General features: G+C 44.9%; 1 protein-coding gene across 1 annotated transcript in view; it reads right to left on the reverse strand.

Moving 5' to 3' along the window:
* Positions 1–1,163: 1,163 nt before the first annotated feature.
* LOC6524192 overlaps positions 1,164–27,460 on the reverse strand; it is a 65,577-nt gene continuing 39,280 nt past the window's right edge. Inside the window, exons 3-8 of the mRNA XM_039376933.2 lie at positions 12,009–12,450; positions 11,200–11,860; positions 7,972–8,455; positions 7,409–7,713; positions 1,460–2,383; positions 1,164–1,303 (exon numbers count right to left, since the gene is read on the reverse strand). Coding sequence (XP_039232867.1) covers positions 1,521–2,383; positions 7,409–7,713; positions 7,972–8,455; positions 11,200–11,860; positions 12,009–12,380 — 2,685 coding nt within the window. The 5' untranslated portion in view covers positions 12,381–12,450 and the 3' untranslated portion in view covers positions 1,164–1,303; positions 1,460–1,520. The remainder of the gene's footprint in view (positions 1,304–1,459; positions 2,384–7,408; positions 7,714–7,971; positions 8,456–11,199; positions 11,861–12,008; positions 12,451–27,460) is intronic.

Below are 27,460 nucleotides of genomic sequence, written 5' to 3' on the forward strand. Positions count from 1 at the left end.
TTATTTCGTATTAAGTACATATTTTGTAATTGTTCTAAGCTTGATTTACGTATAAAATGTGTCTTGATTAGGTATGGGTACTGTGGATTATGTAGTTGCGTTCTGGAGCTGCCTGCTTGCACACATAAAAGGGGGAATTTTTCTATTTAGTCGTATTTGAAGAAAGTGCAGCTTGGAATTGATCGAAAGGTGAAGTAAATGCTCAAAGTTGCTTAAAGTATTCAAACGTAAACTTTTGGTGGTGATCAACCAAGAAGTTTTGTACAAGTTCCGAACTTAGGCAAATGTAAATTGGCAATATCACTTAGGAATACCTCTAGGGATTTCAAGTAACCGGAAAAGGACTTGGGTGTATGCGATAATAAATGTTCCATTATCACAGCATAGTAATAAAGCCCATACTGAAAGCCTTCCAAATCCCTAGAGTTTTATTCAATACATACATCTGTACGATCACCTCTCTTCACTCAATCAGTTGTTATCCTTGCGCTTTTCCATTTGAATGTATTACTTAAATCTCTGCCTCCATTGACTAGTTTTCTTTTTTCCTTTGCTATTGGGGGCCTCTGTTTACAATCGGTCAATCTGCTTAGGAGCTATGGAAATGTATCTTTGCCTCCGCTACCATATATAGTATGTACAGTGATACTTTGTCTTATGCTACGATCTTTTTGCTGGTCCAACGGGACATATTTGTTTGTTTTTTTTATGGGGGAAAAACTCCCCACTACATGCACACACACACATACACTTATTACTCTTCTTATGGCTGATACACCCGCACAATTTTTTGGAGGGGCGGGGGTGCAGGAAAAAAAAACAAAAAAAAGTAGTCATTACACTTTACACACTATACCGATTCAATCTAGAGTTTTTAGGACTATGTCTAAGGCTAACCGCTAACTAATACTGATGCGTCGTCGATTAAATACTTTCGTCATCTCTGGTGGCATCTTGCGCTCTTAGATGCGCTCCCTGTCCACCTGCGTCTCCTGCAGCTCGAGTTCCGTCTCCTCGGCGAGTGTGTAGACCCCCGAGGCATTCGCGCCCGTTGGCGTGTTGAGGACATCGAGGAGCGGACTGCTCAGCGAGGAGTAGCCCAGGCCGGGGTCGCTGCCGTGAGCGATGCAGCTGTTGCCGGGAGTGGTCACTTCACCGGATACGGGCATGCACGTCGCCGTGATGGCGGGCGTGTAGGCGGGGGCGGGGGTGGGGGCCAGGCGGGCGCCATTGGGGTCCATTGTTAGAATGGGCACCAGCTCGTGGTTAACGTAGTCCTTCAGCACCAGCGATGTGGGTGTGTCTGTGAATTGAGGGAATTTCAATTAACAATGCATACAGTACTACAGCACCACAGTTGCAATGGTCCTTTGAGCCGGATTAAGACACTAATCCGGCTGAGAGGACCGCGAATTGAAGCCGAATTGTTAATTCTGTGCATTTGAGAATACGCGCTCACCTGTCACCAGGGTTTCTTCGGTGGGGTTGCGCTGGTAGAGATGTCCTCGCTTCTCGTAGTGTCAGGACGCCGGCACATAGTACTGGCCACCCTCCTCGTGCGCCACGTCCATCATCGAGCCACCAGCACCACCTGCACCACCTGCACCACCCGACACACTGCCGCCGCCGGAGTTGGCGGCACTCGTCTTCTTGAACTCGACCACAATGCGTATGCGATGGACAATCTCCTCGTGTATGACATTGAAGCACATGGCCGTGAGGGTCATGCCCGACATGATGTACACCGAACAAAACCAGGTGGTGGCATTCGATTCGCGTCGCAGTCCCGGCAGCATATCGCCAAAACCGATGGTGGACAGGCTCATGAAGCAGAAGTAGATGCCATCCAGAATGGGCCAGTTTTCCAGGCGATACAAGACGGCGGCACCGAACACAATGTAGATGATCATCATGGAGAAGCAGAGCAGGATGGGGGCCAAGATACTCAGGCCGTGCATGGAGCCCCTGGACTCGCTGGCACTGAGCGAATCGATGTCGCCCAAGCCACCAACGGAACCACCCGGTCCGCCGGCATTCGGCGGCGCTGCTCCAGCTGCTGCATCCTTTTCGGGCGTGGCATGGAAGACATCCCTCACGTAGTACGGTTCCTGCATGACCGCCTGCTGCTTGCGCAGCTCCTCCTGCTGCCTCTTGCGCCGCATCCGGCGCTCCTTTTCGGCCATCCGCTTCTCGTCGTAGCAGCAGTAGCCACAATTCGAGCACAGGCAACAGCACAGCGCCTTGGAGAAGACCTCGCGTGCCACTCGGGCCAAGATGCTGCCCGTGCTGCTCAGGTAGACCAGTGTCAGTGGGATGCCGAAGAAGGCGTACGCCAGGGTCACGATCCTCCCGAGCGTCGTGCGCGGCGCAACGTTTCCATAGCCTGGTTGGTGAGAGGGAAAGTTCATTGATTACAAACTTCTGTGAGAGAATATAAATATTATAATACGGCTCGGAGTACCATGTGAAGGAACCCTTGCAATGTAAAGTCATTGCGTTATATATTTTATTTAATTAACTTTTGGCATATACTTGTTTGTGCGTACATATAAGAGCCCACTTATTGTTTGGTTATTAAGAGATTTCCCTCTGCAAAAAAATTTCCGTTAACAATTTCCTTTTTTTGTGCTTCCTTTTTTTTTGCTTGTTTTTTCGCATTAATTTGCCAGAAGTCAATTTGTGCGACTCCCCCGAGAGATGCGACTTATTGACATTACCCAAATGAGCCGTAACTTCACATATAAGCCCGGTAAACCCCCACTCCTCGCCATTCCGGCCTTCTTTTCGCCATTTTTGCCCACGTTGTAAAGGGCACCGAAAATAATTAAGCTGGCAGAGGCAATAAAAATGCTTAACAAGCTTAAGGCCGGAAACTCCCTAAGGAAGGTAGGAAAAAAGGAAAACAGGGCGGGATAGCAATTGAGCACTGGGCGTGGGACACACACACACCCGCACACACGAAATCGTCGTCAGGTGTGTCATGCATAAATTTGAAAATTTCTTAATTTTATTGTACTCGCTTCTTTTTTGCTCTCCTTTCGCAGTCGCCGGTTTTGCGATATATGTTTTTTATTTATACGTGGGGGGGGGGGGGGGGGGGGGGGCGTGGTTTATTGGTTGCCGCGTCTTCTATTTTCTTTTTTATTGCACAAATGCTGTACCCCCACCCCCCCGCAAAGGAAGTGAGTCATATGAGATTCGAGGCAAGCTGTGGGCGAAAACGAATCGAATCAATATGGGGCTATCACATGTGGCAGAGCTCAAGTGCCTCCTGCAGTCGGTCTACTGAAAACGGAGAACTTTTTGCGGCTTGCACAGAAAGAAATAAGGTATTCTTCCGATTCGCCGTAGACTACGCTGTGCGCTCTTTTCATGTTTTTTTTTTCTGTGTAAGGAGGGGGGGAGGGGTGTTCTTCACTCGAAATCAGCAACAGTGAGTGAAACAGGAAGCGGATTTCCAATACCTTGGTAACCATGTAATTGCGTTGACAGCAAATTTAAATGAAATCCCCCACTCCGCAGGACCAAAATGTCAATGTGTCACAAAGCAGACGACAGCTCAGCATGCCCGAAAGTGCCACCCCCCACTTTCCACCCCCTCGATTTATCTATATCTATCTCTGTATCCATATCCCTTTGGCACAGTGGGTAGAGTGGGCATAAATCAATCTGGGGCAAGACTTTTGGCCACACTTTGCTGATTTATTTGCGCCACTGTGCCCGGAGTCCCCCCTCCGTTTGGAGCCACCACCCATGGCTAATAATATTGCCATTGACCCGACTCGAGGGGGCTGTAAAACTCAGCTGTCGCGCTGTCAATTTGCTGGGATATCACGGAATATCACGGATAACGTTTAGGGGGCATCTACATATTTCATTGAAAGATATTGCAAGATTTTGATATGAAGCAGGCAAATGTAGAGACCACAAGATACGCCAGTCTTGTGTGGATACTGGGTTATGAGCGAAAGTAATAATTATTATTACTGGGGCAAATCACCTTGAAGGCCTTGCGTATTGAAGGCACGCCACAGAGTTGCTTTGCGATAGATACCTATCGAATATGCAAATAAATCGCTATTGGTGTTTATGGCCTGTGCTTGGGGATAGGGGGGGTGGGGGGTGTGTGTGATTGGGGGCACTAAGCCGATAGGCGAATGAATTATTTATCGAATATGCGTGTGCGGCCAAGCAAATACAATTACCCGCTCCCAGCAAAAGCACACACTCCAGCCATAAACAACTAGACCTAATCTGCCTTCGACTTCCATTTCCAACTTCGGACTTGGACTTGGACTCATTGAGGCCCATTTGTGCGTCGATCGTCCTTCGGTTATGCGCACACATAGCACAAAATGGTGAAGCATAAAACGGAATCGCAGGGCCCCAAAGATGCGCAATTGATGATAGTGGATGTGGAGGATGTGGATGTGGCAATGGAGCCTCAGTCTCTTTCTGTGTGTGTGCCTGTGTGTGCAAATGGAAAATGAAATTTAAAATTATTTTGCAACTAAATTACTTGTCTTATTGCCGTCCAGGGGATTGGCCAATCCCGATCCGGGGTCCTATATATTCTGCCAGCGACAGCAGAAGGCATCTCGAGGCTGTGGAAGGCAGTAGAAGGAGCTGGTCGGACTATAAATTCGCATTTATGCCCAAGACAATCATAGAACTCACGCCAGCAACAAGGATGTGGCCAGCTGAAGAAGGCCCAACTGGCTGATACTCTCGAAAAAAAAGTGCTTTCAAGCTATGCACTCAACTAATTCAAAAATTTGACAAATATTTTAATTTTCATCAAAATTTCCGAAAAATGGCAAAAAATTACATTTTCCTTTTTTGAGCACAGGTGTATTTGAAATTTTGTTACGAATTCAACGAGGTATGGCATTCCACTTTTGGACAACTATTTTTACTGCTATCGAAAAAACACGGATTATTTTTTATCAAAAAATCGAAAAAAACATTTTTGTAAAACATCGGATATTTTCAATCGGCGTTTTCGCCATAACTTGGCCATAAATGATCGCACAGCTAGAACAAAAACTGTTTTGTGCTGCTAATAAAGATAGCTAACTATGTGTGTCCCTACTTTTTTAATTTTCAAAAAAAACAATTTTAACAAATTTTTGCATTTTCGATAAGGGGTACGTACCATCATAAAAATTTCCGAAAAATTGCCAAAAATTAGCATTTTAATGTATGTACATGGATTTTGTTACGAATACAACGAGGTGTGGCATTTTACTTTTCGACAACTACTTTTGTGGTTATTGAAAAAAAATAATTTTTGATCAAAAAATCGGAAAAAAAATTATTTTTGATCAAAAAATCGGAAAAAAAAATTGTCGTAAAAAATCGAATATTTTCAATCGGCGTTTTCGCTTTGCTGCTAATAAACATAGCTAACTATGTCTATACCTCCTTTTTCGGTTTTCGAAAAAAAGCGTAGCCTCTGACAAATAGCCTAGCAAACTTGAAAGCCCAAATTACTGCCGAGTAAGGCAGCTGAAAATGTGGCGCTGCATTCGAGTGCTCAAGTGGCTTAGTCCTCTGGCCAGAGGCACGGGCCAATAATCATAATCATATTGTTCGGGCTGCCCGGCCAAGAACAATGAAGCTGGCCAAAAAGTAAAACAAAAAAATTCAAGAAAACAAAAATAAAAATAAGCACAACCCACAAAAACAATAATAATAATAATAATAATAATAATAATAAGCAGGGACAAGGACAAGAAGTGGGTGGCGAGATGGCAGGATGTCATGTTAATATAAATGTCCTGGCAGTCTGCTGACTAACGCAATTGCAAACTGCCCCGCCTCCACCCGCAAACAACCAACACCGCCCCTTTTTATGCACACTTGCAGGGGCGTCGGGAGAGGGGGGATGGTGGGTTAGTAATGGGATGGATGGTGGGGACCGTTTTCAGGTCCTATATTTGCTTTCTGGCCTTTTGGCATTGGCATCAACTGCCAAGATCAGCAGAAAATTTTTGCAAATTTTATTTTATAGCATTTTCACAAGTGGAAAGTCGTGTCGATGTATTCTTGCATATATGTATACATATGTGTGCGGACATAAAACCGAAGAATGTGAGTGTTTGTGTGTGGCCATTCGGGCTAAGCAAATAGCTTCGTTTGTTGTTTTGCTCTATCAATATTTGACTTTCGGCTTGGTTTTTGTCTCCTCTCGTTGGTTTTTTTTTTGGGCCTACGAAATTACCATCCAAGTGAGAGGGAAAAACGTACATGGAAAACGTACTGGGAAATCCGGCAAGTGGCTACCAAGCTACAGAGGAAAATCGAAGGGAAAGGTGGGGGGAGGCTTAAAAGTTTAGGCCCTCCACAAACCAATATTTAAAATTGGCCAGAGATTCGAGGCACTTGCTGCTGACAAATGCCAATTGAGAAATCCTCGACAGAGTCAGCAATCGAAGACTTATCGAATAAGTTTCGGTAATTGAAGGTACAGAGCTGGAAATCTATTTCGCAAAAACCTCTTTAAATTATCTATTTTTAAACATTTAATGAGCAAAAGACGTTTATCCATTAGAGCTATCGCAATGTTCGTTTTTTTCGATAGACACCTGCAATCCCAACGATAAGTAATCGTTGTCTGGTAACGATAACACTTTAAGCCCGCTTTAAGCGCGCACATCAATCAATTACCACTGCAGTTCCTATGGCACAAATTACTCTGGCTGCGTTGTGGAACCTGCACCATGGATGTGACCATGGGAGCGCATCATCATCAAGTCCCCTCCCACCTCCCCCTTCTCGCTACGCGAACCCGGAGGTTACTTTTGGCCAGTGGCCACCACTTGCACACCGTTTTCAGCCACCACTTTTCGAGCCACCCGTTTACATATCCCCTTTTTGGGCCACCCTTTTGGCCACTCCGCTATTCTCCTTGGTTGCCATCAACAACAGCAGTCGCTGCGGCCCCAAATGCACTCATGCGATGGTGTCAAAAGGTGTACGGGTCATGCCCATAGCCCCCCTTGCCCCCCTCATCGCCACCAACCCTTTTTCCCATTTTTATACACTCTCAAAAACGGCACTCAGCAGGGATAAAAATGCTATCCAGCGCATTGCGTTCAACAGATGCAGCTAATTGCATTCGTTACATCACCATAATAATCACATCACAATAATTTGTATGAAATACAGAACGATGGGCATTTTTTTGCAGTGTCAGCCGCTATGGCCTTTGGTATCCAGCAAACACGAGCGCACTCGCCATTCAAGTAAAACAAATTTCCGTTGCTGGAACATCAAATTTATGGCCCACAGCCATCGTTGGGTGTGTGGGTCATTGTTTCCATCTCCCTTATGGGCATGGGTATGGGGAAGGGGATGAAAAGTCCCCCATTTGTGTCTGCGAAGGCAGAAGGCCACTGGCACTTACCAATTGTGGTCAAAACGGTCAGCGAATACAAAAACGCTTTGGCAAAATTCCACTCATGCGGCGGCCCTCCGCCCACTGCCACGCCCCCAACGCCTCCGGCACGATGATGGTGATAGTGTGTGTGAAGGAGCACGGCTTCCGTGGCCGGATTGTTGCTACCCGGAACACCAGAGCCGCCCGACGACGAGGAGGAGGAGGAGGCGGGAGCGTTGGCCACATCGTCGTGCGATAATTGCAGCATAACATCCTCGTTCAGTCTCTTGATTAATTGGTCTTGAAACTTGGCTATTTCAAGTGCGGCTAATCTGTGAGGGAGATACAGAAACAGAGAGTGTGTGTGAGAGAGAGAGAGAAAGAGAGAGAGAGAGAAAAAGAAAGAGAGAGGAATGAGTGAAGCACATATGAAATCAAGTATACACCCCGTTTGCTTACATCAAGTATACGCACGGGGCATCCGATTAAGTAGATCAAGTTTACAAGGATACCCAACTTTTTAGTTAACACATCGAAATACTTGCTTTAACTTATTAGTTAATGCTTTTTTAGCGTTGAAGAGTACTCACTTTGTCCAGTTCTCCTTGTAGAGGATGTTCAGCGAGACGGTGATGTCCCAGATATTCTCGATGGTCCGCTGCCGCACATCGTAGGTGTCCGGCGAGAGGGCGAACTGCGGCATTCCTCCCGCCTCCAGATCGGTAGCATCCATGCCGTCCAGCCCGTACACAAAGTCGCCACTGGATGCGGGCTGGCCAAATGGATTGTGGCCGCCGGCAGTGGCGCTTCCGGCCAACATTCCCTGCGCGGCGACAGCTGCCGCTGCAGCGGCCATCGTGTCATTGTCGCCATGACGTCCCTGTACCGCCTGATGTTGCTGCTGCTGCTGTTGCTGCTGATGCGGTGTCCTTTGCTGCTGCTGATAGATACTGCTCCCGATTCCCGCTGCGCCAATGCCGAGGCCAGCCAAATTGCGCTTGGTGCTGGCCAGAGTGTGCTGCTGATGCAGCAAAGCCGAGTCCTCGTTCTCGATGGTCAAAAAGATGAAGGATCCTGCGAACAAAGGCCAAACATCAGCAATGCCACACTGCCAGAAATTGCCAAGCAAAGTGCTTCAATATTTGTGACCACAAAGTAAGCGAACTCAGCAAGTTATCAGCAAAGTTTACCAATTGAAAGTTTACAGAAAGTTCGAGTTTTCTTTCGGTGCATGTCATGGGCGCAAAACTTCCAGCAGAATATGAACGCTAACTCATTTGTTTCGTATAGCAAAAGGGAGCGGAGAAAGGATGCAGGTGGGGAAGAGATAGGGTCTGGGCCATAAACCACCTCGAAGGTGTTGCAATCGTTCTGAGCCAAGTTAAGAGCTTCCTGTTTCAGCCACACGCTTGAATGGCAGGATTCTTGGCCATGTTGGGGCTAATTTATGGGGGATTCTAGAAAAGAATGAAATGCTGTGGGAAGTGCAACAGCAAACGCCGTTTAATCTATCAAAAATAGTGAAGTAGGTTTACATTCTGCACATTTTACTTCACTTTTGGGCCTGTTTTAAGTTCAGCTGAACTGCCACGTTTTTGCATCCAATCGATAGAATTCCCACAGGACAAGGTCCTTTGAAAGCGCCAGTGTTGATTCCTGTCACTCATTTAATGTTAATGCTGCCAACTAATACACACACGCTTACATGTGACACATTTTGTCAAGTTTTTGAAAAGTTTTTCCGCCTTCTTCTGCCTACCAACAAAGTTTCCATTTATTTTTTGACGTCGCCTGCGTTGAATGTGTGTGAAATGAGCAGTTGATGTCCTCGCCAAAAGCCAACACATGTCAAAGTTCAAAATAAAACACGATGAATGGTGGTAGTGGATGTTGGATGGTGGAAAATCGGATCGGATCAGATCGGATGGGAAAATGCCAAGATGATGAGCCGGACACAAATCTGAAGCACTGACACATGCTATTTTCTCAGTTTGCTTGTGCTTTCCTCGCTCTGGAAAATCTGACATGGGATTATTGTTTATTGAGCGGGAAATTTATATCAGGCCAATGTATCGGTAATTATGCATTTGTCAAATGGAAATTGTCTTTAGTTCCTGTCATCAGCAGTCACTACTTGGGCATAAAAGCATTTATTATTGTGGTTGGAACTTTGCATTCTCTAGCTAGCATATTTCAATTAAAGGTTTTCGCAACTGCAGAGTTTTCTCAATTTAAATAGACCTGTTTGTTCAACTTGTAACTTTGGCTGTAACAAAAATGGCAGGGTGGGTGGATGTGTGTGTGGGTGTAAGTCATCTGTCATGTGTGTGCGTGTGTGTGTAAAGTGACGTCACCGCTCTCACGCACGGCCTAGCGAAAGTTAAATAATTGTTTGTGTCATTTTGATGATTTCCTCCTAACAAGGGACAACTTTTTCGCCCAGCTGTCGCACGCACACACAAGTGTGAATTTTTCGATTTGTTTAAAGTATTTCCGCCGCATGTGTGTTGTGTTTTTCCATGTTGCCGCTGTGTCGGTGTTGCTGCTGCTGTGGCTGTTGTGTCTCCTACCATCGCTTGTCAAAGCAGCCGTCACCGTCAGAGAATCAGGAGAAGGGGGCTGTGATTCAGAGAAAGGGGCTGAGAGTCGGAGAAAGTGGCTGAGATACGGGGCATGCGACGAAGATGGAAATGGATTTCGGGGGTGGCGGGGAAGGCGAGTCAGTCCGCGTCAAGTGTCGCCTTTTGGTTGCCTAATACCCGCTCATAAACATGACTGCGCTATACTTTTATGCCAATCTTTCAGCCCGAGATGAATTTACTTTCCACAGTGGTTGTTTCTGCAGCAATATGAAATATAAATTTATGAAAACATATTTCAATAAATAATGAGTAGTCACGAAACCCTTTTACTTTGTACCGAAATGCGGCAATAATTTGTTGCAGAGTACAGATGAAAACTAATGCCAGTGTCCACTGTACCGGAAATACGCGCATTTTCCTTTCAAAGTGTGAGTGATACATAAGTTTTGGCGCTGCGGCCGCCATTTTGACGTTTGTTTTTGAAGCGATGGGAGCGAGGGGAAGAAGTAGGGAAGGGGGTTGTATGCCAGCGAATGATTAATTAAATTTATCACGTTGTCGTGCGGCGGCTGCGGCGGCGTTCCGCCCATCTTCTGTTGTTGGTTAATTTAAACGTCGAACCCTGTGACGAGATACATTAAGCATCCGTGCAAACAGTAATGCTATCCGCTAGTGTAAGCCCATCCGCATCCGAAAATGTATCTGTATCTGTAAATGTATCTGTATTTGACACACGCACCGCAAAAAAGCGCAAATGAGCTGAGAGCTGAGCGCGTGGCCGAAAGAAGATGCCGCGTTAATTGGGGTGGCCGCAACAATGAAATGGCAACTGGCACAAACAGACGGCGGATACAAATACAAATGCTACAACAGATACAAATGATATGTGAGTGCCTGTCACGGACAGTGCTCCTTCAGGCCACCTAACTATAGCTACTATAACTAAATTGTAGTGTGTATATTATTCATATTACCGAAGATTATTAACTGTAATTAGGCCAATTTAAGCACTCGTATCAGTAATACAAGCTGCGCTTCAATCGCTGCATCTTGAACATGATTTTATGTGCTATCTATTTCTAGTTGTTGAAATGCAAGCCCGACTCTCTGCCCGTTTCCCAATTAATTAAATGAAATTAAATGAAATTAATTTGCCGTTGCTGACAACTGTGTGAGTGAAATCCGCTGGCTAATTTATTGAATTAATTAGGCCAACTCGGATTGGCATTTGCTTACCCAGCAGTGTGTAGGCCAGCAGCAGCATGCAGATGCCCAGGTTTGTCAGCAGGGCGGACCACACCGTTTGCGAGGTGGCCTTGCGGCTCTTCTTCTTCTCCTTCTCCTTGCTGCCGTATCCGGGTGGCGTCTTTCCGCTCTCCCCTCCACCACCACCACCACCCACAACACCAGCGACTCCACCCCCTGCGCTCGAACTGAAACAGGAGCACCATCCCTGCCGCTTGCGCTGCCGTTGCTGTTGCTGCTGCTGCTGTTGTTGTTGCTGTTGTTGCTGCTGCTGCAGCTGGTGCTGCACCTGCGCCTGGGCCTGAATCGATGCCGCCTGCGGATGGGCGGCTGTGAGCGGCTCCTTGCGGCTGGGGGGCGTGGCCATCAGTTGGAGCGGCAACAGTTTCGCATTGCTTTTCAGCGTGCCGCAGTTGCTGTTGCTGCTCATGTTGCTGCTGCTGATGTTGCTGTTGTTGCTGCCGGCGCTGCTGCCGGCAATGGAGGTCAGCGGCAATGGCAGCGGCAACGGCAGCGACGGCGGCGGATGGGGCAGCGACATGGAGAGCGGCAGGCTGGGCGGCGGTGCCATCGAGTCGTTCACATAGCCCGCCGTGGGGTACTTCAAAATGCCCGGGGGCGCCATCGAAGTTTGGGGCAAGGACACGACCACCTGCAAAGAGCACAAAGGTGTTGCAAGTTAAAAGTAATTACTTATGCAGAGATATCTTTTATCAAACACAAATTCAATGCGTCTACTATACTACTTTTATATGAATGCTATATATTTTATAGGCTGGAATGGACTATAGACTACTCACTTGACCGCTCTGGCCGCCCGTCTGGCTGGCCACCTCAATGTCCTCGAGCGTGGGCATGGGCAGCAGGGGCGTGGTCTTGAAGGTCGTCGTCGCTGGGGGCGGAGCGGGCAGGAGGAGCGGGGGCAGCTGGGCGGGCGACATGCTGGGCAGGATGCCGATGGACACATAGTTGCCGGCCGTGCCGCCGGCGGACGAAGTGGGCGTGGGAATGCCACCCATTCCGCTGCCGTAGTGCAGCGCTGTGGGGGCGGCCATGGAGCCGGTGGGCGGGGCAGCGGTGACGGCGGACGCGGCGATTGTGTGGGCGGTCAGCTGCGAGGGGGGCGGAGGCGGCGCCCCGTTTTGCATTGACATCGGTTGATCCGGGTTCATCTTGCATTTGGTTGCCTTTTTTGTGCCCGGTCCTTGCCTCGCCGATCAATCAATCAATCAATCAATGAAGCTGCAGATTGAAGAAGGACAAGTCATACTTAATGGGTGGCATAATGGATTGACTTTGTATCTTAAAAGTTTCTAAACCAGGGACAGCTTTTAAGGGCGTTTAACGTGGGTTAGTTCACGTTCAGTTGAAAATGTATTGAATAATTATGTTGCATTCCCATTTGTGATTTTGAATAAACAGCATTAAACAAGCCGTTTGACATCCAATTGGCTTGATACAATTTTTGTTTAGAGCAACACACACACACACAGACTGGCTAAAGCGTAAGCCGTTTAGCTCAGCATTTCGAATTGCTTGACATAATTTTCTGCCAAAATAGGCAAATAGATACGATAAACCGATTTGGTATTCCGCCTCGATGGCCAAGGCAATCGCTTACAATTCCGGCCAAAATCCGCAAGTGCCGCAGATGAAAATCGCTTTTGTATATTGGGGGGAATAGCCGGGGAGTTTGGGCCTTTTGCAGGTGGATGTTGAGTCAGTTGAGTCAGTTGAGTCAGTTGAGTGCGGTTCATCAAAGCATTAATTAACAGGCACTAAAACACACATCTGCGAGTGTGTATGTCTGGAATTCAGTATGCTGAAGACATTCCCATTAATTTGCACAATTGAATGCTTTTCATTAAGTTGCAATTACTCGAAACTAATCGCTTTTGCCAAAATGCCCAAAAACTGACGGTTGGCAGGGCGTTGCTTTACGTGTCTGCACTGCGGACGAGTTGGTGGTTCTCTTGGTGGGTACTTCAGTGGGTGGTTCAGTGGGTGGTTCAGTGGGTGTTTCCATGGGCAAAGCCTAAGCGGCTTAGGCCCCAATCATCAACTCTACTAGCGTCGATTGAAGTTCGCTTTGATTGATAGGTTTTACTTCGAAGCGCCAATTCCAACCAACTATTAAGTTGTAGGACTGAAGTTCATCATTAGCCTCTTAGCCTCTTACAATAATTTTTCCAGCATTGCTTTTGCATTTGGCACCTTAAAAACAACCATGCAGCATTTGAAGGATATGCGCAACAAATCGCCAGAAGGCGAGTGGCAAACGAAGGTGCGGCAATTAAGGACGCGCCCAAGGACACAAGGACAGCATATTTGACTTGGCCCTTGAGTTGTTTTCTGTGCTTCTGTGTTTCTGTGCAGCACGACAAGCACGCTTTTCCACAGCCCAGCTTTCCCTCACTGTTTGCCATGCGAAAAGAGGGCGGTCAAAAGGCCGTCAAGTGGCTAAGACAAGCGGATGGGAAACAAAAGGTGGAAAAACAACAAGAAGCAACGCTGGGAATTCAGTTCGGCTCAAGTGCAGCCAATGTGTTGCGCATTTCGTATGCAGGCGGGAATGGAGGCGGTGGCGTTGGCGGTGGGCGTGGCAGGGGCGTGGCCCCACTCGGACACCTTCACTTTGGGCAGTTGAGAATCTCGGCCAAGGGGCAAACTTCAGCATGGGCAACACAAAAAGCTGAAATCAAAGTCACAAGTGGCCAAGGTGAGAATACAAACACACACGAGTATATGCGAAAAATGCGAAAGTTCTGTGGCAATCAAGGCGATTCGATGGGGAATACTTGAAACGAGTGCAAAATGGTCAAGAGAAGGAAAATCATTTAATACACATTTATATTTGGTGCCATTAGAAATAGAACGGCAATCAGAAATGCACAAGTCCGAAGGTAATTATCGAATTTAAAGTCAACTACTTAATGTTCATTGTTTTTGCAGTATTGTTTTTTCTTCGATTTTAATCTGTTGCAAACAGTGGGCGAAAATTTGTTTGCGACTTTAATGCCATTACACATGATTTGCGATGCAGCAGCAAACTCGTTTTGTGGAAAATCCAGCCAGACCCACTCCGCGGCGAAATTTTCGCGATCGTAGATGGTTTTTGGGTGGAAAATCGTGGGGATTAAGACTCATTTCCGGGCGCAGTTCGCCAGTTTGCCAGCCGACGAACACGCTGAACATTAAATGCTCGCTCAAATGAGATGAAAACTGGTTGCGAAGAACCGGCAGCAAAATCACTGCCCACTGGCAAGTTGACCGCAAAAATGGGGTGGCACGGGGTGGTTTCGGGTGGCGAGGTGGAGAAACGCAGGAGAAATGCCGGCGGCGGAAAACACAGGGCTGCGACTTTCGGACCCAATATTTCAAACACGCGTCGAACGCATTTCCTGTGCGGAAAACGGTTACAGCGGAAATGCAACTTTGCCCGTTGTTCGAGCGTAACTGTTGTTTATGTTTGCCCACACACGCACACACACACGCGCACGCACACAAGTGCAACACTGTGGCCGCAGCTATCAAACAAGGGAAAGCGGCAATGGAGGCGAGAGAAAGCGGGAGAAAGCGGCAGAGACCCGTATAAATTGCCCTTTCGGGCAACACTTTTTTGCGCCGTGTTCCGTTTGCATGCGCCTCTACCTCTTTGCACCGAATAAGAATGCAACACTGCGTATACGTAATAATATCAAGTATACGTATTTATATCAAGTATACGTATTAATATCAATTATACGTTCGTTCTTAAAGCAATTAAGTGCGGCATATGGTTACATGGTTATATGGTCTTCTGTTAATGAGTTTATATAGATATTCAGTAAACTTATCCGTACAAAAGGTAAGTGGCTTAAATGGCTATACACTTAAACTTTGGCTAGCTGATTGGCCGAATAATGCAGTGTATCTGTGTATCTGAATTGTTGTGATGCAAATTTGATGGCTGTCACTGCTGCCCGCCTAATGCCCGCAGTGCCCCCTGCTCCAGTTTTTCCCATTTTCCGCTGTCATTTTTTTTGCCGTTTGGGCTCTGCAATTGCTGGCATTCATTTTCTCGCCGTGCGTTGACAAAAGTCTCACGCAGTAAATTGAGATGGATGGATGGGTGGATGGAGGAATGGATAGTGGTAGCGAAAAGCAGGGAGTGGAAAGTGGGGGATGGTGAGTAGGGTGAGTGTGTAAGGAGCTGGGGGAATCTCGGTGATCTCGAGGATCTGGGGAAATACCGTCGTCGTGCCCGCTCCAACTGCTCCAACTGAGCCAATAAGCTGGGCCAGGGCAACATGATGGTCGGAATGGGCAAACTGATTCGCTCAGTCGTCATTCCACTCTGCCCACTGCCCAGTGGCATTTCTCTTTGCCTACTTCATCACCCCACCAGTTCTTCTTCGTTTGTGTCCTTCGCCTTAATTGGTTTGTCGTCCTGAGTGCTTCTCCTCCTTGGACTACAGAATTCAACGCTTTGTTGCCTGAACTTGAAGTTAATTTGGGGTATATTTTTTGAGAACGCTTCAAAGCATGCGATTCGATTTTTAAATTCGATTTCAATTATGAGTGTCTTTAGACTATAAGGAAAATCCCCTCTTATTGCTTTAAGCTGTATTAGCTATATATTTTTTGTTGGCTTATTATCGCTTGGTAGCATTTCGCGTTTAATTGGCAGTGGCAATCAAAATTCGCATGTCAATTGGCGCTGGAAAATCCCTGGCATTTGACTTCGGCACTGTTTTTATATATTTAATGCTCCTTTATCTCGGTCGCTGTCTCTTTTCGCCGCCGAGATATTTCAATTAATTTTATATTCAGCACTTTTGCTCATTTTTATGCGGATTATTTGAGGCTCGAAAATTTGCAGGCGTCATTAAATGCCATTTTTATTGGCCCTGCAAATGTTTCGCTACTGCCTCCTGCCTCAACATCCTCGTCCCTATTTTAATGCATTAATTGTGCTGTCTTCTCATTTACTCTTCCTTTTTTTGTTTTTTTTTTGAGGCAGTAGCAGCAGCAGGGGGCGTGGCCGCGTCTATCATTTGTTATATGCCCCGTTTTATGAGCGCAAGGATTCAGTTGCTCGCGGCATTAAAATCGCATAAAGGCTGCGCGTCGTTAACTCACCAAAAAAATAAAGATAACGTGCTGGCAAAAAATTGAAGATAAATCTCTACTTGGTTCAGTTAAGATGGGCAAAAAAGGATCACATAATTATGTGAATTCTTTGTACTTAACTTGAACAAACATTTAATTGATTTCTGACTTTCTTGGGCTCAATAACTTATTGGTTTATTGTCAAGTTTACTGGGCAGCTCACTCTCAAATTCATTTTGTTTTTATTTTTTTATCTTAAGTGAAGTATTTTCCTTTTGAATTACACATTTCCATGTCATTTACTTAGGCATTGTAATAAGTAAACAAGTGCCACGCACAACATTTCCCAACGCACCACGTGCAACACATCTTTCTGTGGCCTTTGTAACGCCTTCTGATTCGCTTTTGTTGCGGCGTCTTCAGTTTTTAGGGCTGTGTGTGTGGGGGTGGGCGTGGCGTGGACTGGTAAAGGGGGCGTGGCTGCAGAGGTAACGCCGGCGGGCGACACAAAAATATTTGCTTAATGAAATTATATGCGCGCGAGAATTTTTGTGCGAGTAAAATTAATTTCAAACATGGCACACACGACCGTGGGCGGAAAAGCGGATAGCACTTTTCCCGTGGAGGGCAAGGCATTTTCCTTCCTTCGCGGGGGGAGAGGGGTGCGACAAGGGGTGTCAACGAGTTTATACCTCGAGATTAAGATGCCGGGCTTATGAAATGAGTGTTTGCCCTTGTCTTTCGCTTTCGCATTTGCTTTAGCTTTTATGGCCACATTGTCGCCTTTATGTGCTCTATATATATACATATATTTTGGCCATTTCGCATTTCGTTTGCCTTGGCATTAGATCTGGTATTAGCCATGAACGGAGTGGAGTATCGGTGTTTATCGGTTGAATCATTGCTTACCCTCGATATTATGCGAATCTTGATGTCTCTCATTGTTATTTATGATGTATATTGCCCTCTCACTGGATTTATGGTGTTTACTTTTGAGTGTCTTTGCACACATTGCACAAACAAAAAAACACTCAAATATTTATTATTATAAAACTATGTGTTCAAGTTGTACGTGCTGACCGAAATTCTATTGGCTATTTATTTAATGACTTTTGCGCACTCACATTCCAATACAAAGTGGACTTTTTCGTTGAGTGTTATACAGGCATAACCGCAGCCCACTCCATTCATCATTGACATTCGGCATTTGGCATTTGGTATTTGGCATTTGGCCTTTACTTGGACTTTGATTTTAAATTGGTTTACGTGCAAATCGCACATAGTTTTAGTAAATTAATTGCTTTGGCAAAAAAGACCATTGAGCCTGAAGTTTCCGCTACTGATTCCCATTTTCCATCCCCTTTTCCACTCCCTTTTCCACTACCATTTCCACCATCATTTCCGCCCACTTTTCACCTGCGGCCCCTGGCCACAACAATCGAAACACATCGAACACAGATTGCCAGCACTAAATAAGCAATTGTTGTTGCACGTAATGTTGTTGCAGCTGTCGGTGTTGCGGTTGCCAGAGGGCCAAAGGGGTGAAGATTTAGCGGAGGGGTGGTGAGGGGTTGAAGAGTTGCCATGGGGCTAGTTTATTATTATTTACTCTGATTTGGCTTTGTTGAGAAAGTAAACCGGGAGACCACTGTGTTTATTTTTGGCTGCAAAACGAGGAAGTCTGTTTAAGTGGCATTTGAAAGTGGAATTCGAAATAATTCGAACTCCAATTGTTGCGGTTGCAAAGATACAATTTAGCAAAATATTTTCTACCAAAAATGGTGCACCTTTGTTAAATGTTTATATTCGCCATACGATTGTCAATTGATCTTTGTGCAGACAGCTACTATTTAAGTAAAATCTGTTCTGTTAAATATTTATTGCTAAAGTTGGTGCAAATCTGTTGTTCACTTTGTGAAATATCTAAGCCAAAAATGAGTTTTACGATGCACATTGTAAGGATTCTATCATCATTTTTTTTGTACCTTAGTTACCTTAGTGCAGCTGTGTAAATGCCGGAAGTAAAAATTACTTTTTAAATTAGTTTCGCACTCGCATGTGTGGGTGGATGAGCCCTGTCACTCTAACCCCGTTTAGCTCTCTCTCTCTCTCTCTTTTTCTACCGCCCTATAGCCGTCTCTTTCGCCGAGTGCCGGTGCTCAAGTGTTGCAAAGCAGCAAAAGTTTGCCACTAACAGAGTCTGTCTGCATTTCCCACTTTTCTTTTATTTCTTCTACACAATTTGCGCTGTGCCTGTGTTTCTGTCCCACTCTCTGCACCTCCCTCTCCCATGACTCCTCTTCCATTGTTGCAACAACAGAACAACAACACACACGTGTGTTGCATGCACTCACACGAAGGCCAAATTGAAAGTGAGCATGCCACTAAAGTTGCCAAAGGGGCCAGCAAAAAAAGAAGGAATAAAAGTGCAAAAATGGTTAGACAAATGTGTTTATAATTGTATTTCGGCCTCTGTTTTAGTTTTCTAAATTTTTTCACATTTTTTTAACATTTTTTTCACTCTTTTTTTTTGGCAACACAAGTTTAACCTTCGAGGGCTTTTAAGTCTGCAAAAGTTTTCCTTGCCGTGTTAGCCATTCGTTTCGTCTGGCTGTCTAGTCGTTTTAATTTAAACTTAATGAAATTGTCGAGCACTTTGTTTTAAAATTTTCAATTCCTTTGCGGCGCACGGCAGTAAACTTTGTTTTGAAGTCTTTCAAGCTTTTCGCTGCTAATACTCCCAGTTATGTTTCTCTCAACTATTAACTGCTGGCTTATCTTTTACTTAGTAAGTTTTAATTGTTCATTATATGTATGGTATATACGTTTAAAAAATTCCCCCTGCTGCCCACTTAAGGCGTTCTGTTCAATCTGCAATTTCTGCAATCTCTTTGGCTCTTACCATCGATTTCAATGGCTGCCCATCGCTGGCGGCCAAGTTAATTCTGCCATAAGCAGTTATGTAACTATGATTAGCTGCGGATGGCTAACATCCTCTTTCGGTCGACCCGTCTCTAAAGTTACAGCCCCTCTCCCCGCCGGCTGTCTGTCTGCCATTTGGCTACTTAATTACAAACCAAAAGTGTTGCAAATGTCGCTGCCCCTGCAGCAGCTCACCTACCCACTGCCACGCCCCCTTGGATTTGGCCATATCCGGTCCGACGGTCTCCGGCCAGACCACAATTATTTCCGTTTTAATGCCCGCTCTTTCGCTCTCTCTCTCTCTCTCTCTCTCTCTCTATTTCGACCTCCTGGCCATTGCCAGTACACTCGGCGAAATACTCGAAACTTTATTTAAACTATTTTCAATGGCATATTTTGCTTAAACACGTTCTGTACTTGAACTTTCTAATGTAATTGTTAGCTGCATTTTTAGGATTTAATGTTTTGAGTGTGCAACTGTTTTTCTTACAGTGCACGCATTCTTTGTGCTTTTGCCTTGGCTGGCTACTACTTTTTTCTCACTTTGCATTAGAGGGCGTGGGCGGATGCTTTTAGCGTTTTAATTAAATTTGATGTTGATTGAACTTATGACTGCCGCGAAAGAGTTTTCACAAGTTTTCGGAGAATCTGCTGCTGAATCTGCGGCTGCTTCGGCTGCTTCATTAAACCGAAAAGCATGCTTTGCGGTGGCAACAAGACGCTGCTATTAGTGGTCTGCCACGCCTCCTCACAGCGCCCACAAATCCCGTTTTTCTTTTCGTTATTCTTTCGGGCGTTTGTTTATCTAGAGTTTAATAAGCGCCGCAAAGTATGCAGCGAATTTGAATTTCATTTGCAATCCCATTTCTTGAAAAGACGCTTCAAACGCCAGCCACAGTTGAGATTTATGTGCTTTGGAAACCGCACAGGTAAGAAAGTCACGAAGGACTTCAGGATATCAGGACATCAGGACTTGTGCGGTGTGTGCAGCCAGCAGGGAAAAGCAACAAAGCAGCAAACACGCCACAGAAATGAGGTTGCAAAAATCGCAAAACGATAGACTGAAGCTGCCATGTGGTCTCTGTTAGCTGAAGCACTACAAATGTCCTGTTCAAACTCATTAAATTTTTATCAAGAAATCTTAAACAGTACTCAATGCAAAAGGTACTAGTTTGTTTTTAATGATTACATCGGATTTTCGCACTTAAAGTATAATTATTGCACACGTTTGAACATTCCATTTGGCATTTAGACTTTTTTGAATTTTTTAAAGATTTAAAGATCCTATCTACTCAAAGTCGCCGACGACGACGATGCCACACAGCCCCATGTGCGGCATATTTGCCATCCCATCTGCTTCGTCAATATGTGCAACCTAGGGTTGCACATTTCCTTCGACTTCTTCTGGTCCGTTGGTGTTCTTTTTAATTTCCAAATGCTGCCACTGCCACCGCCGCCGGCGAGAATGTGGGCAAAAGTGTTAGATGGCGGAAAGGGGGCGGAAAGCCCCTGACGCTGCACTTTCACCCGGCACTGACACGACGCCTCGGTGTCTAAGGTTCAGAGATTCTCAGCTGCTGAGGTACTGAGGTTCAGAGACTCCGAGGCACGGAGGCTGCCTAGCCCCATTTCTGTGGCATCCACTCGTTTGCCGGTGCCAAGCCAGTGGAATTAGTAGTGCAGCTGGCCCCCAACAGAACCGAATCCAACGGCTTTCGAGCTTTCGAGATCTCAGCACTCAGTCGGCCAACTCGTCCTGGTCGTCGGCTGTTCTAATGAATTTGCATTTTTTATAAATCCCCATTGATGTGCCCCAGTTTGGGTCCAGGCGTGGCCGTGCGATTGCACTGGGCATTCCCTGGCATTTGGCCATCGTTCCGGGTATGCTGGATTTCACACTTCGACAGTCATTCATTCAGTCATTACATTCAAGTTTTTTCTAATGTTCCCCCCATTTTTCTTACGTATGTTTATACATAGCATATACTACTAGTAATAGTGGGTATTTTGGGTGCCCTCAGCAAAACAGTGCAATGGAGCTTTCCAACTGACTTCGTTTTGGGCGCTGTCCTGGTTGCCAGCTTGTTGCACTTGCCGTGTGCGTCAAATGGGCGTGGCATGTGAACACGCCTAGTCAGGGTATTACGGACTGTCCACGCCCCCCTGCCCACTCTCCACCTCTGGCAAAGACCCCCCTCCATCTATCGGAAAACCGCCTTTCGGCGGTTGGAAAACCACTTCGAAACCGGAACAACCTCGATGTTGCAGCTGAATGTTTGGACAGACTGAGGAATGGTACATTTTGCGCTCAATCAAATCAAAGTCAGCCACACCTCATAATCAGAGCAGGGCACTGCAAAAAAAACCTTTTCCTTAATCACAGAAAAAAGAAAAATAAGTACACCTAAATATTTTAATAATGTATTTTGCGCGCTCTTGCACTTGATATATTTATAAAAAAACAAAAAAATATCCATTTTAATTCTTTTTTTTTGCAGCGTAACATAAAGACGCCAAACCTTGCATGCGTAATACATTTTGGGCCCAAAAAAGGCAACCGTTTGAGGCACTCGTGAGTTTTCTGGTTGTCGCATTGATTTCTGTGTTGGCCCCAAATGGCAGCTCGGTATAATGAAGGAGTGGTCTTGTGCTCACAGTTAATTGGAAGCACTGGTCGAGTGTGTTTTTCTTTTCGGCCCATAACCTTGCAGCATCGACCATCGACCAGCGATGGTGAATTTCCCCAAAGGCGTCATTAGCCTGGCCCAAAAGCCTTAAACTCGAATTAAAAAGGGTTGTATTATCTCAATCTCTCTGTGGTCTCTCTGCCTTTTTTTTGGGCTTGGGAAATCCCCGGACTTCTTGGCTTGGCGGCATTAACTACAAGTCGTTATTATTGTCTGGGGCTTTCATTGGGCTTATGCCCAATGCCAACTTATTCCAAGGACCAAATGTCCTTCCAAGCTGAGAAGTTCACATCAATACCTAGTTTGTTGGGAATGACAGATGTGGGAAACGTACAAATTTCTTTATTAAACCGCTTACTTACTTTATATCACTGCGTATTTTAGCCTAGTTCTTTTTTGTTTCTAACCAAATTCGTAACCTTTTCGAATTAGCTGGCATTGTGCTGGCATAAACATTCGAAAAATACGGCTTGCCAAGAAAAAAAGGGGCTGCAGAAAATCCCCCCGAATAACCGGAACCACTACTATTCAGCGGAAACGGAAATGCACACATACACGAGCACACACCCATGTGCGCCACACACGGCCGTGTGCACGTGTGTGTGTATGTATATTTCTCTGATTGTGTACGACACGAACCACAGGGGAAATTAAAGATACATTAAATGGCCGCAAGCAAAACCGAACAGCATTTCTGTGGAGTAGCCGAGTGTTGTGCCACGCCCATCTACTTACGCCCACCAAACACCGCCCCTCAGGCCGCTTTCAAGCCTTATGGGCAATTTGCTGTCTGCTGTATTCGCCAATGCGCCACCCTGGCATTGGCATTTATTGTTCAGCCATTGTGTGTCCGGCTAGGAAATTCTACTAATTAAATTATCGACAAGTTTTGTCGCATAAAAACAAACTGTTGCCCCAGGGAAAAGTGTATACACACGTTTGTAGAGCAACGAAAAAAACGGAAAAAATGCGAAGGAAATAAAAGGCGGCAGGCAAGTTTAATCAAAGTTTGCCTGCTCGATTTTAATGAGGAACTTTTGCACATAAATAGAACTTAATTTTCTATTACCAAAGGCAGCGAAAACAACAAAAGCCCGCTGTCATGCTGCCGCCGCCCAAAACTGTGTGCTTTTCTCGGCCATTTTTCGGCTGCTCAAACTCAAGTGCTGAAGTGGCCCAAGTGGCCCAGGGCATGGCCGAAATTCTGTCGCCAACGCACCGAAAATATTGCTCGACAAACTTTTATGTTTTAATATTTAATTAAAATTTTGTGTAACGTTTTGTTAATGAATTCCTATTTGACGCGCCCGTTGCACGTGTCGCGTCCCAGCCGCAGGCTCTCACAGCCCATCCGGTTCTTTGACCCACCCATTCACCCACCCAACCACCCAAAAACCACACCCTATCGCCCAGTCACCCATACACATTCCTATCAACACCTAAGCAAACCGTCCGCACTGCTAGCCCTGAGATGGGTGAAAATATTTGATAGATGAAATACCAGTGTTGGTCAGTGGAATGAGATGCAAACATAAAGTGTGCCATTTAATTATTTCATAATTTATTACCTTATACAAGCATCATATTCATTTTTCGTGCAGTGCCATAAAACGCCTAAATGTGGGGCCATTTCTAGTCTAGTAATTTCACTTTCAATGCCACTTTCTGGGAATTTTCCGGTTTTTGTTTGTTGTGCACCCGAAGAAATGGCAAATTTATGAAATGATTTTAATTAGCTCAAGCTCAGCGCTTCTGGTTGCTGGTTTGCAGGTTGCTGGCTAACCCAACAGGAACAAAGTCCAGTGAAATATGTTTGAACCACCTAAGGGTCTTCGCTGTTTGACCATGCTTATAACGATTTAATTTGGGGCCTAGAGAAAAGTTTCCGTTTTTCGGAAATCTGCCATTGGAAGGCATCAAACAAACACAACGCAACACAACAAAACACAACCGAACCAAAAAAAAAAAATAAAATAAATGGAAGGGAAAGGAAAGTGGGGAAAATATAATAAAATCAACTAAAAAGTTTCATTGTGGCGAGCTGTAAAGCTGCAAAATGCCGAGGAAGGGAAGCGGTTGCGTTTTTAGGGCTGGGCGTGGCCGTGGGCGTGGCACATGGCAGCGTAATGAGCAATTATAACAGCAACAACAAGTAACGCAGTAAAAGTTATGACTGCGACGCTTGTCGAAAAGGTTTGCTGGAAAAGCGGTTGCACAGACCCCACTACCGCCGCCTTATCATTTCCACCATTTTCCACCAGTCGGTTTCATCCGCAAAAGTTTTTCCCCATTTTCCCCGTTGTTTGCGATATTAACTGCGCCCCACCGGAGGATCATTAACTATGGATATGTTGGATATGTTCTGCGGAATGTCCAACAAATTGAGTTGCAAACTTTCCCTCAACTGCGCAGCGTGCAGCTTTTCATGCATCCATGATACATCGTCTAGTTGGCTATGATAAATTCCCTTTTTGAATATTACATCGATTACGTTGAAGACAATTGCAAATTTCAAAAATCCTTACTATGCTCCGCCTGTTTTAAAATTGCATTCATTTTGATTAATTCCGAGAGTTTGCGCAACTTTAACGCGATGGCAAAGTTTAAAACTAGTTAACGTAATGCTAGCAATGCGCTTTCCTGTTTTTTTTTTTAAAGTTTTTAATCAAGCGCAGAATTTCACCTGCCAAGAGTCAGAGGGCCGTCGATTTTGGAGTAGTTTCGCAGCTGTCAGCCACTGACCTGCCTAGCATTATGGCCCGAGTCGTTCATTTTGATATCAGCAAAGTTTGCACCGCCATTATTTAGTATATCTATATATATGTAGGTAGTATGTACATATATATATTTGGAGTGCTTTGGACAACAGTTGAGGGCATTAAAAAGTTAGCACATTTTGGCGAGCAACGAAAGTGAAATGTGTAAAACCGCAGTAGCCGGGTAGCCGAGTAGCCGGCTCTGTGGTTTGGGCCTCAACTAGACTCGATGTTTCTACTCCAGCTGCTTCCCTGCCTCTGTGCTCCTCTGCTGCTAATTGCAACTAAAAGTTGCTCATTAAGCCGCTTTCCCTCAGCCCCCGCAATTTATCCCCGACTTACGTCCGGTTCCACGACTGGTGCTAAATACAATCAAATTAGTTGTTTCCGCTTTGGAATTATGCGACTTCCGGTCCGACAAAATGCTTCCACGTGTGCCACAAGCCCACCTCCTCCTCCTCCTACGTTCCCGAAGTGTTTCACTTTAGCTCTGCCATTTATGGGCTCCCTTTTTATTTTCATTTTCATTTTTAGTGCCCTTTGACACACTTCCTCGGGGCTTTTGGGGAGCGAATTGTCAATGAATTGTCAATTTCCAGCTGGGGAATACTCACAAACAGAGACCCACAGCCGAGGCGGAACCTTTGATCCTGGCGAATCTCCTGGGGAATCTGGCAGGGATGGCCATCATTGAAATTAGGTCAGTCTGGATCGAAGCAATTTGATGTTTTGTTTGTTGCTAGCTTACAGAATACAACTCAATGCGAAATACATTTGTACATTTCATATTTAGTTTTTAATTAAAGTTATGCGATAGCATTTCTAAACTTTAATGGGGCAAACCGAATGCTGCCCTTAATGGCTGCAAATTTAATACACTTTGCGGGTGCTAAATCTAGTTCACTCCCCAGCGGGACGCCAGAAGTGGGCTGCATTAAAATCGTATTAATCTGGAGATGTGTGTGTGTGTGTTTACTTGCAAAAGTCACGCACTCTGCTGCCCAGCGATTTGTAAGCGAATTTTGCGGCAAAAATGTGTCCAGATATTTTTCTGAGTTTTTTTTTCTTTTTATTTCTGCCTGTCTGTTATTTTCTACTTTTTTTATATTTTTTTTTTTGGTTTTTTCCGTGTAGGTGGGCATATTTTGCATACATATGTGTGCGAATAGTCTTTTGGCCATCTCTCAGCCGGCAAACGAGGCGGGAAAATGGGTGGAAAATCGAGCAAAAAAAAGAGACTTTGGAGCGGTGCTAAAGACGAACGTGCCTGTTGTTTAGTGTTGCATGTACTTGCGACTGGGCTGTGCTGGCATTTGGGGATTTATTTGCATTTCACTTTTGCTGCGCTGCAAATAGTTTGCCGCAATCTGTGTCCTCCTGTGTGCTGCTTCTCTTTCACCCTTTCCGCTCTGTCTCTTTCTCTTACTCTATCTCCCGTTTTCTGGTTTTCCCAGCTTGCGTGGTGTTTGAAAATTTATGAACTTTTCCATATAGATATTTTAATTTTTCGTTGTTGTTGCTTTTGTAGTTCCTTACCAAGCATTTGTACCTGTCTCTCGCCTTCGCTTACCTGTCCCATGTGTGGCTCTCTTTCTCGCCCCATATCGCCATCTCTCTCTGCCATGATGCATGACTATGTAAATAGACATTTTTACACTATGAACACAGTTTTGGCATATTACGAAGTCAGATTTTATTTTTCTTTAGCTTGTCGTGCAAATTTGTTTGTGCCCTGTCTCTTTTATTTTTTTATTTGAATTTTTTCTCGTTGACGTTTGCATAATTTTATTTGTTAACTTTCTGAATTGCTTCTCCATTCCCATTCCCTTGGCACATTATTGTCCCTCTTTCTCTCTCTCTTCTTTTCTGCATACTTGATGAACAATAAAAAAATATGCCACTCGGCCATTTGATAGCACAAATTGTGTATCATTTTGGTTGACAATTTGGCAGGGAAATATTTGAGCAAAGCCAAAAGGAACATCCTAATTATTTTTTCTACGCTGACAATGAAACTCATCTTTTGGGTGAAAAAGTTAGTTAGCCTGGCTAAAAATAAAAAGTTTTCAAATACTTTAAACATAAAAACATTAAATAAAAGCATCTGTTTGATAATGACTATATAGTTTGCTTTCAGCCATGAAAAACTAGAAATCGATTACGCAAATACATGCTCAGGTTTATATGCATTTATATTTGCTTTAGGGGTGTATGGTACTAACAAAGATCCACCTGTCACATCCTGTCAAATGAATCTGGCAAATGCCCGTGCTGATATATTCATGAGTATTTTGGAATGCGCTTTGACAGCAACAAAAACGCGATGGTTAGCTATACAGGTGGGTGGCTGGGTGACTCGGGTAATGGCTGCTATTTGCGGCTGACCACATTATTATGCTATCGCCGCACTATGTAAATTCATGTAAATTTCAGCGCGGCAATTGGTTAATCATATTGAAAGCGATGACCAAAGCTTGTCATCAATTATGGACAAAGCACCTGGCGTTTCAGCATTATTAACCGAATTCACTTAGAATTTGCCTCACACAGCGTTGCTCAACACTGCAAGCTATTTGGTTTTATAGGCAAGTATTTGTGCTTAACTCTCAAGCAGGATATATCCACAGAGTGCTTTATCATCGTTGGCATAACTCAGACACCGTTATCCAACACTGCAAAATATTTATTTTAATGAATTAAATGCAGTTTGGCGCATACAAACGAGAGCATCAACATGCATATTTCATATATCACAAAGAGGATGAGCCGGCAACGGGAGTTGGTTGCTTGGTTGGC

This window comes from Drosophila yakuba, chromosome X (assembly GCF_016746365.2).
Source record: "Drosophila yakuba strain Tai18E2 chromosome X, Prin_Dyak_Tai18E2_2.1, whole genome shotgun sequence".
Lineage (NCBI taxonomy): Eukaryota > Metazoa > Arthropoda > Insecta > Diptera > Drosophilidae > Drosophila > Drosophila yakuba.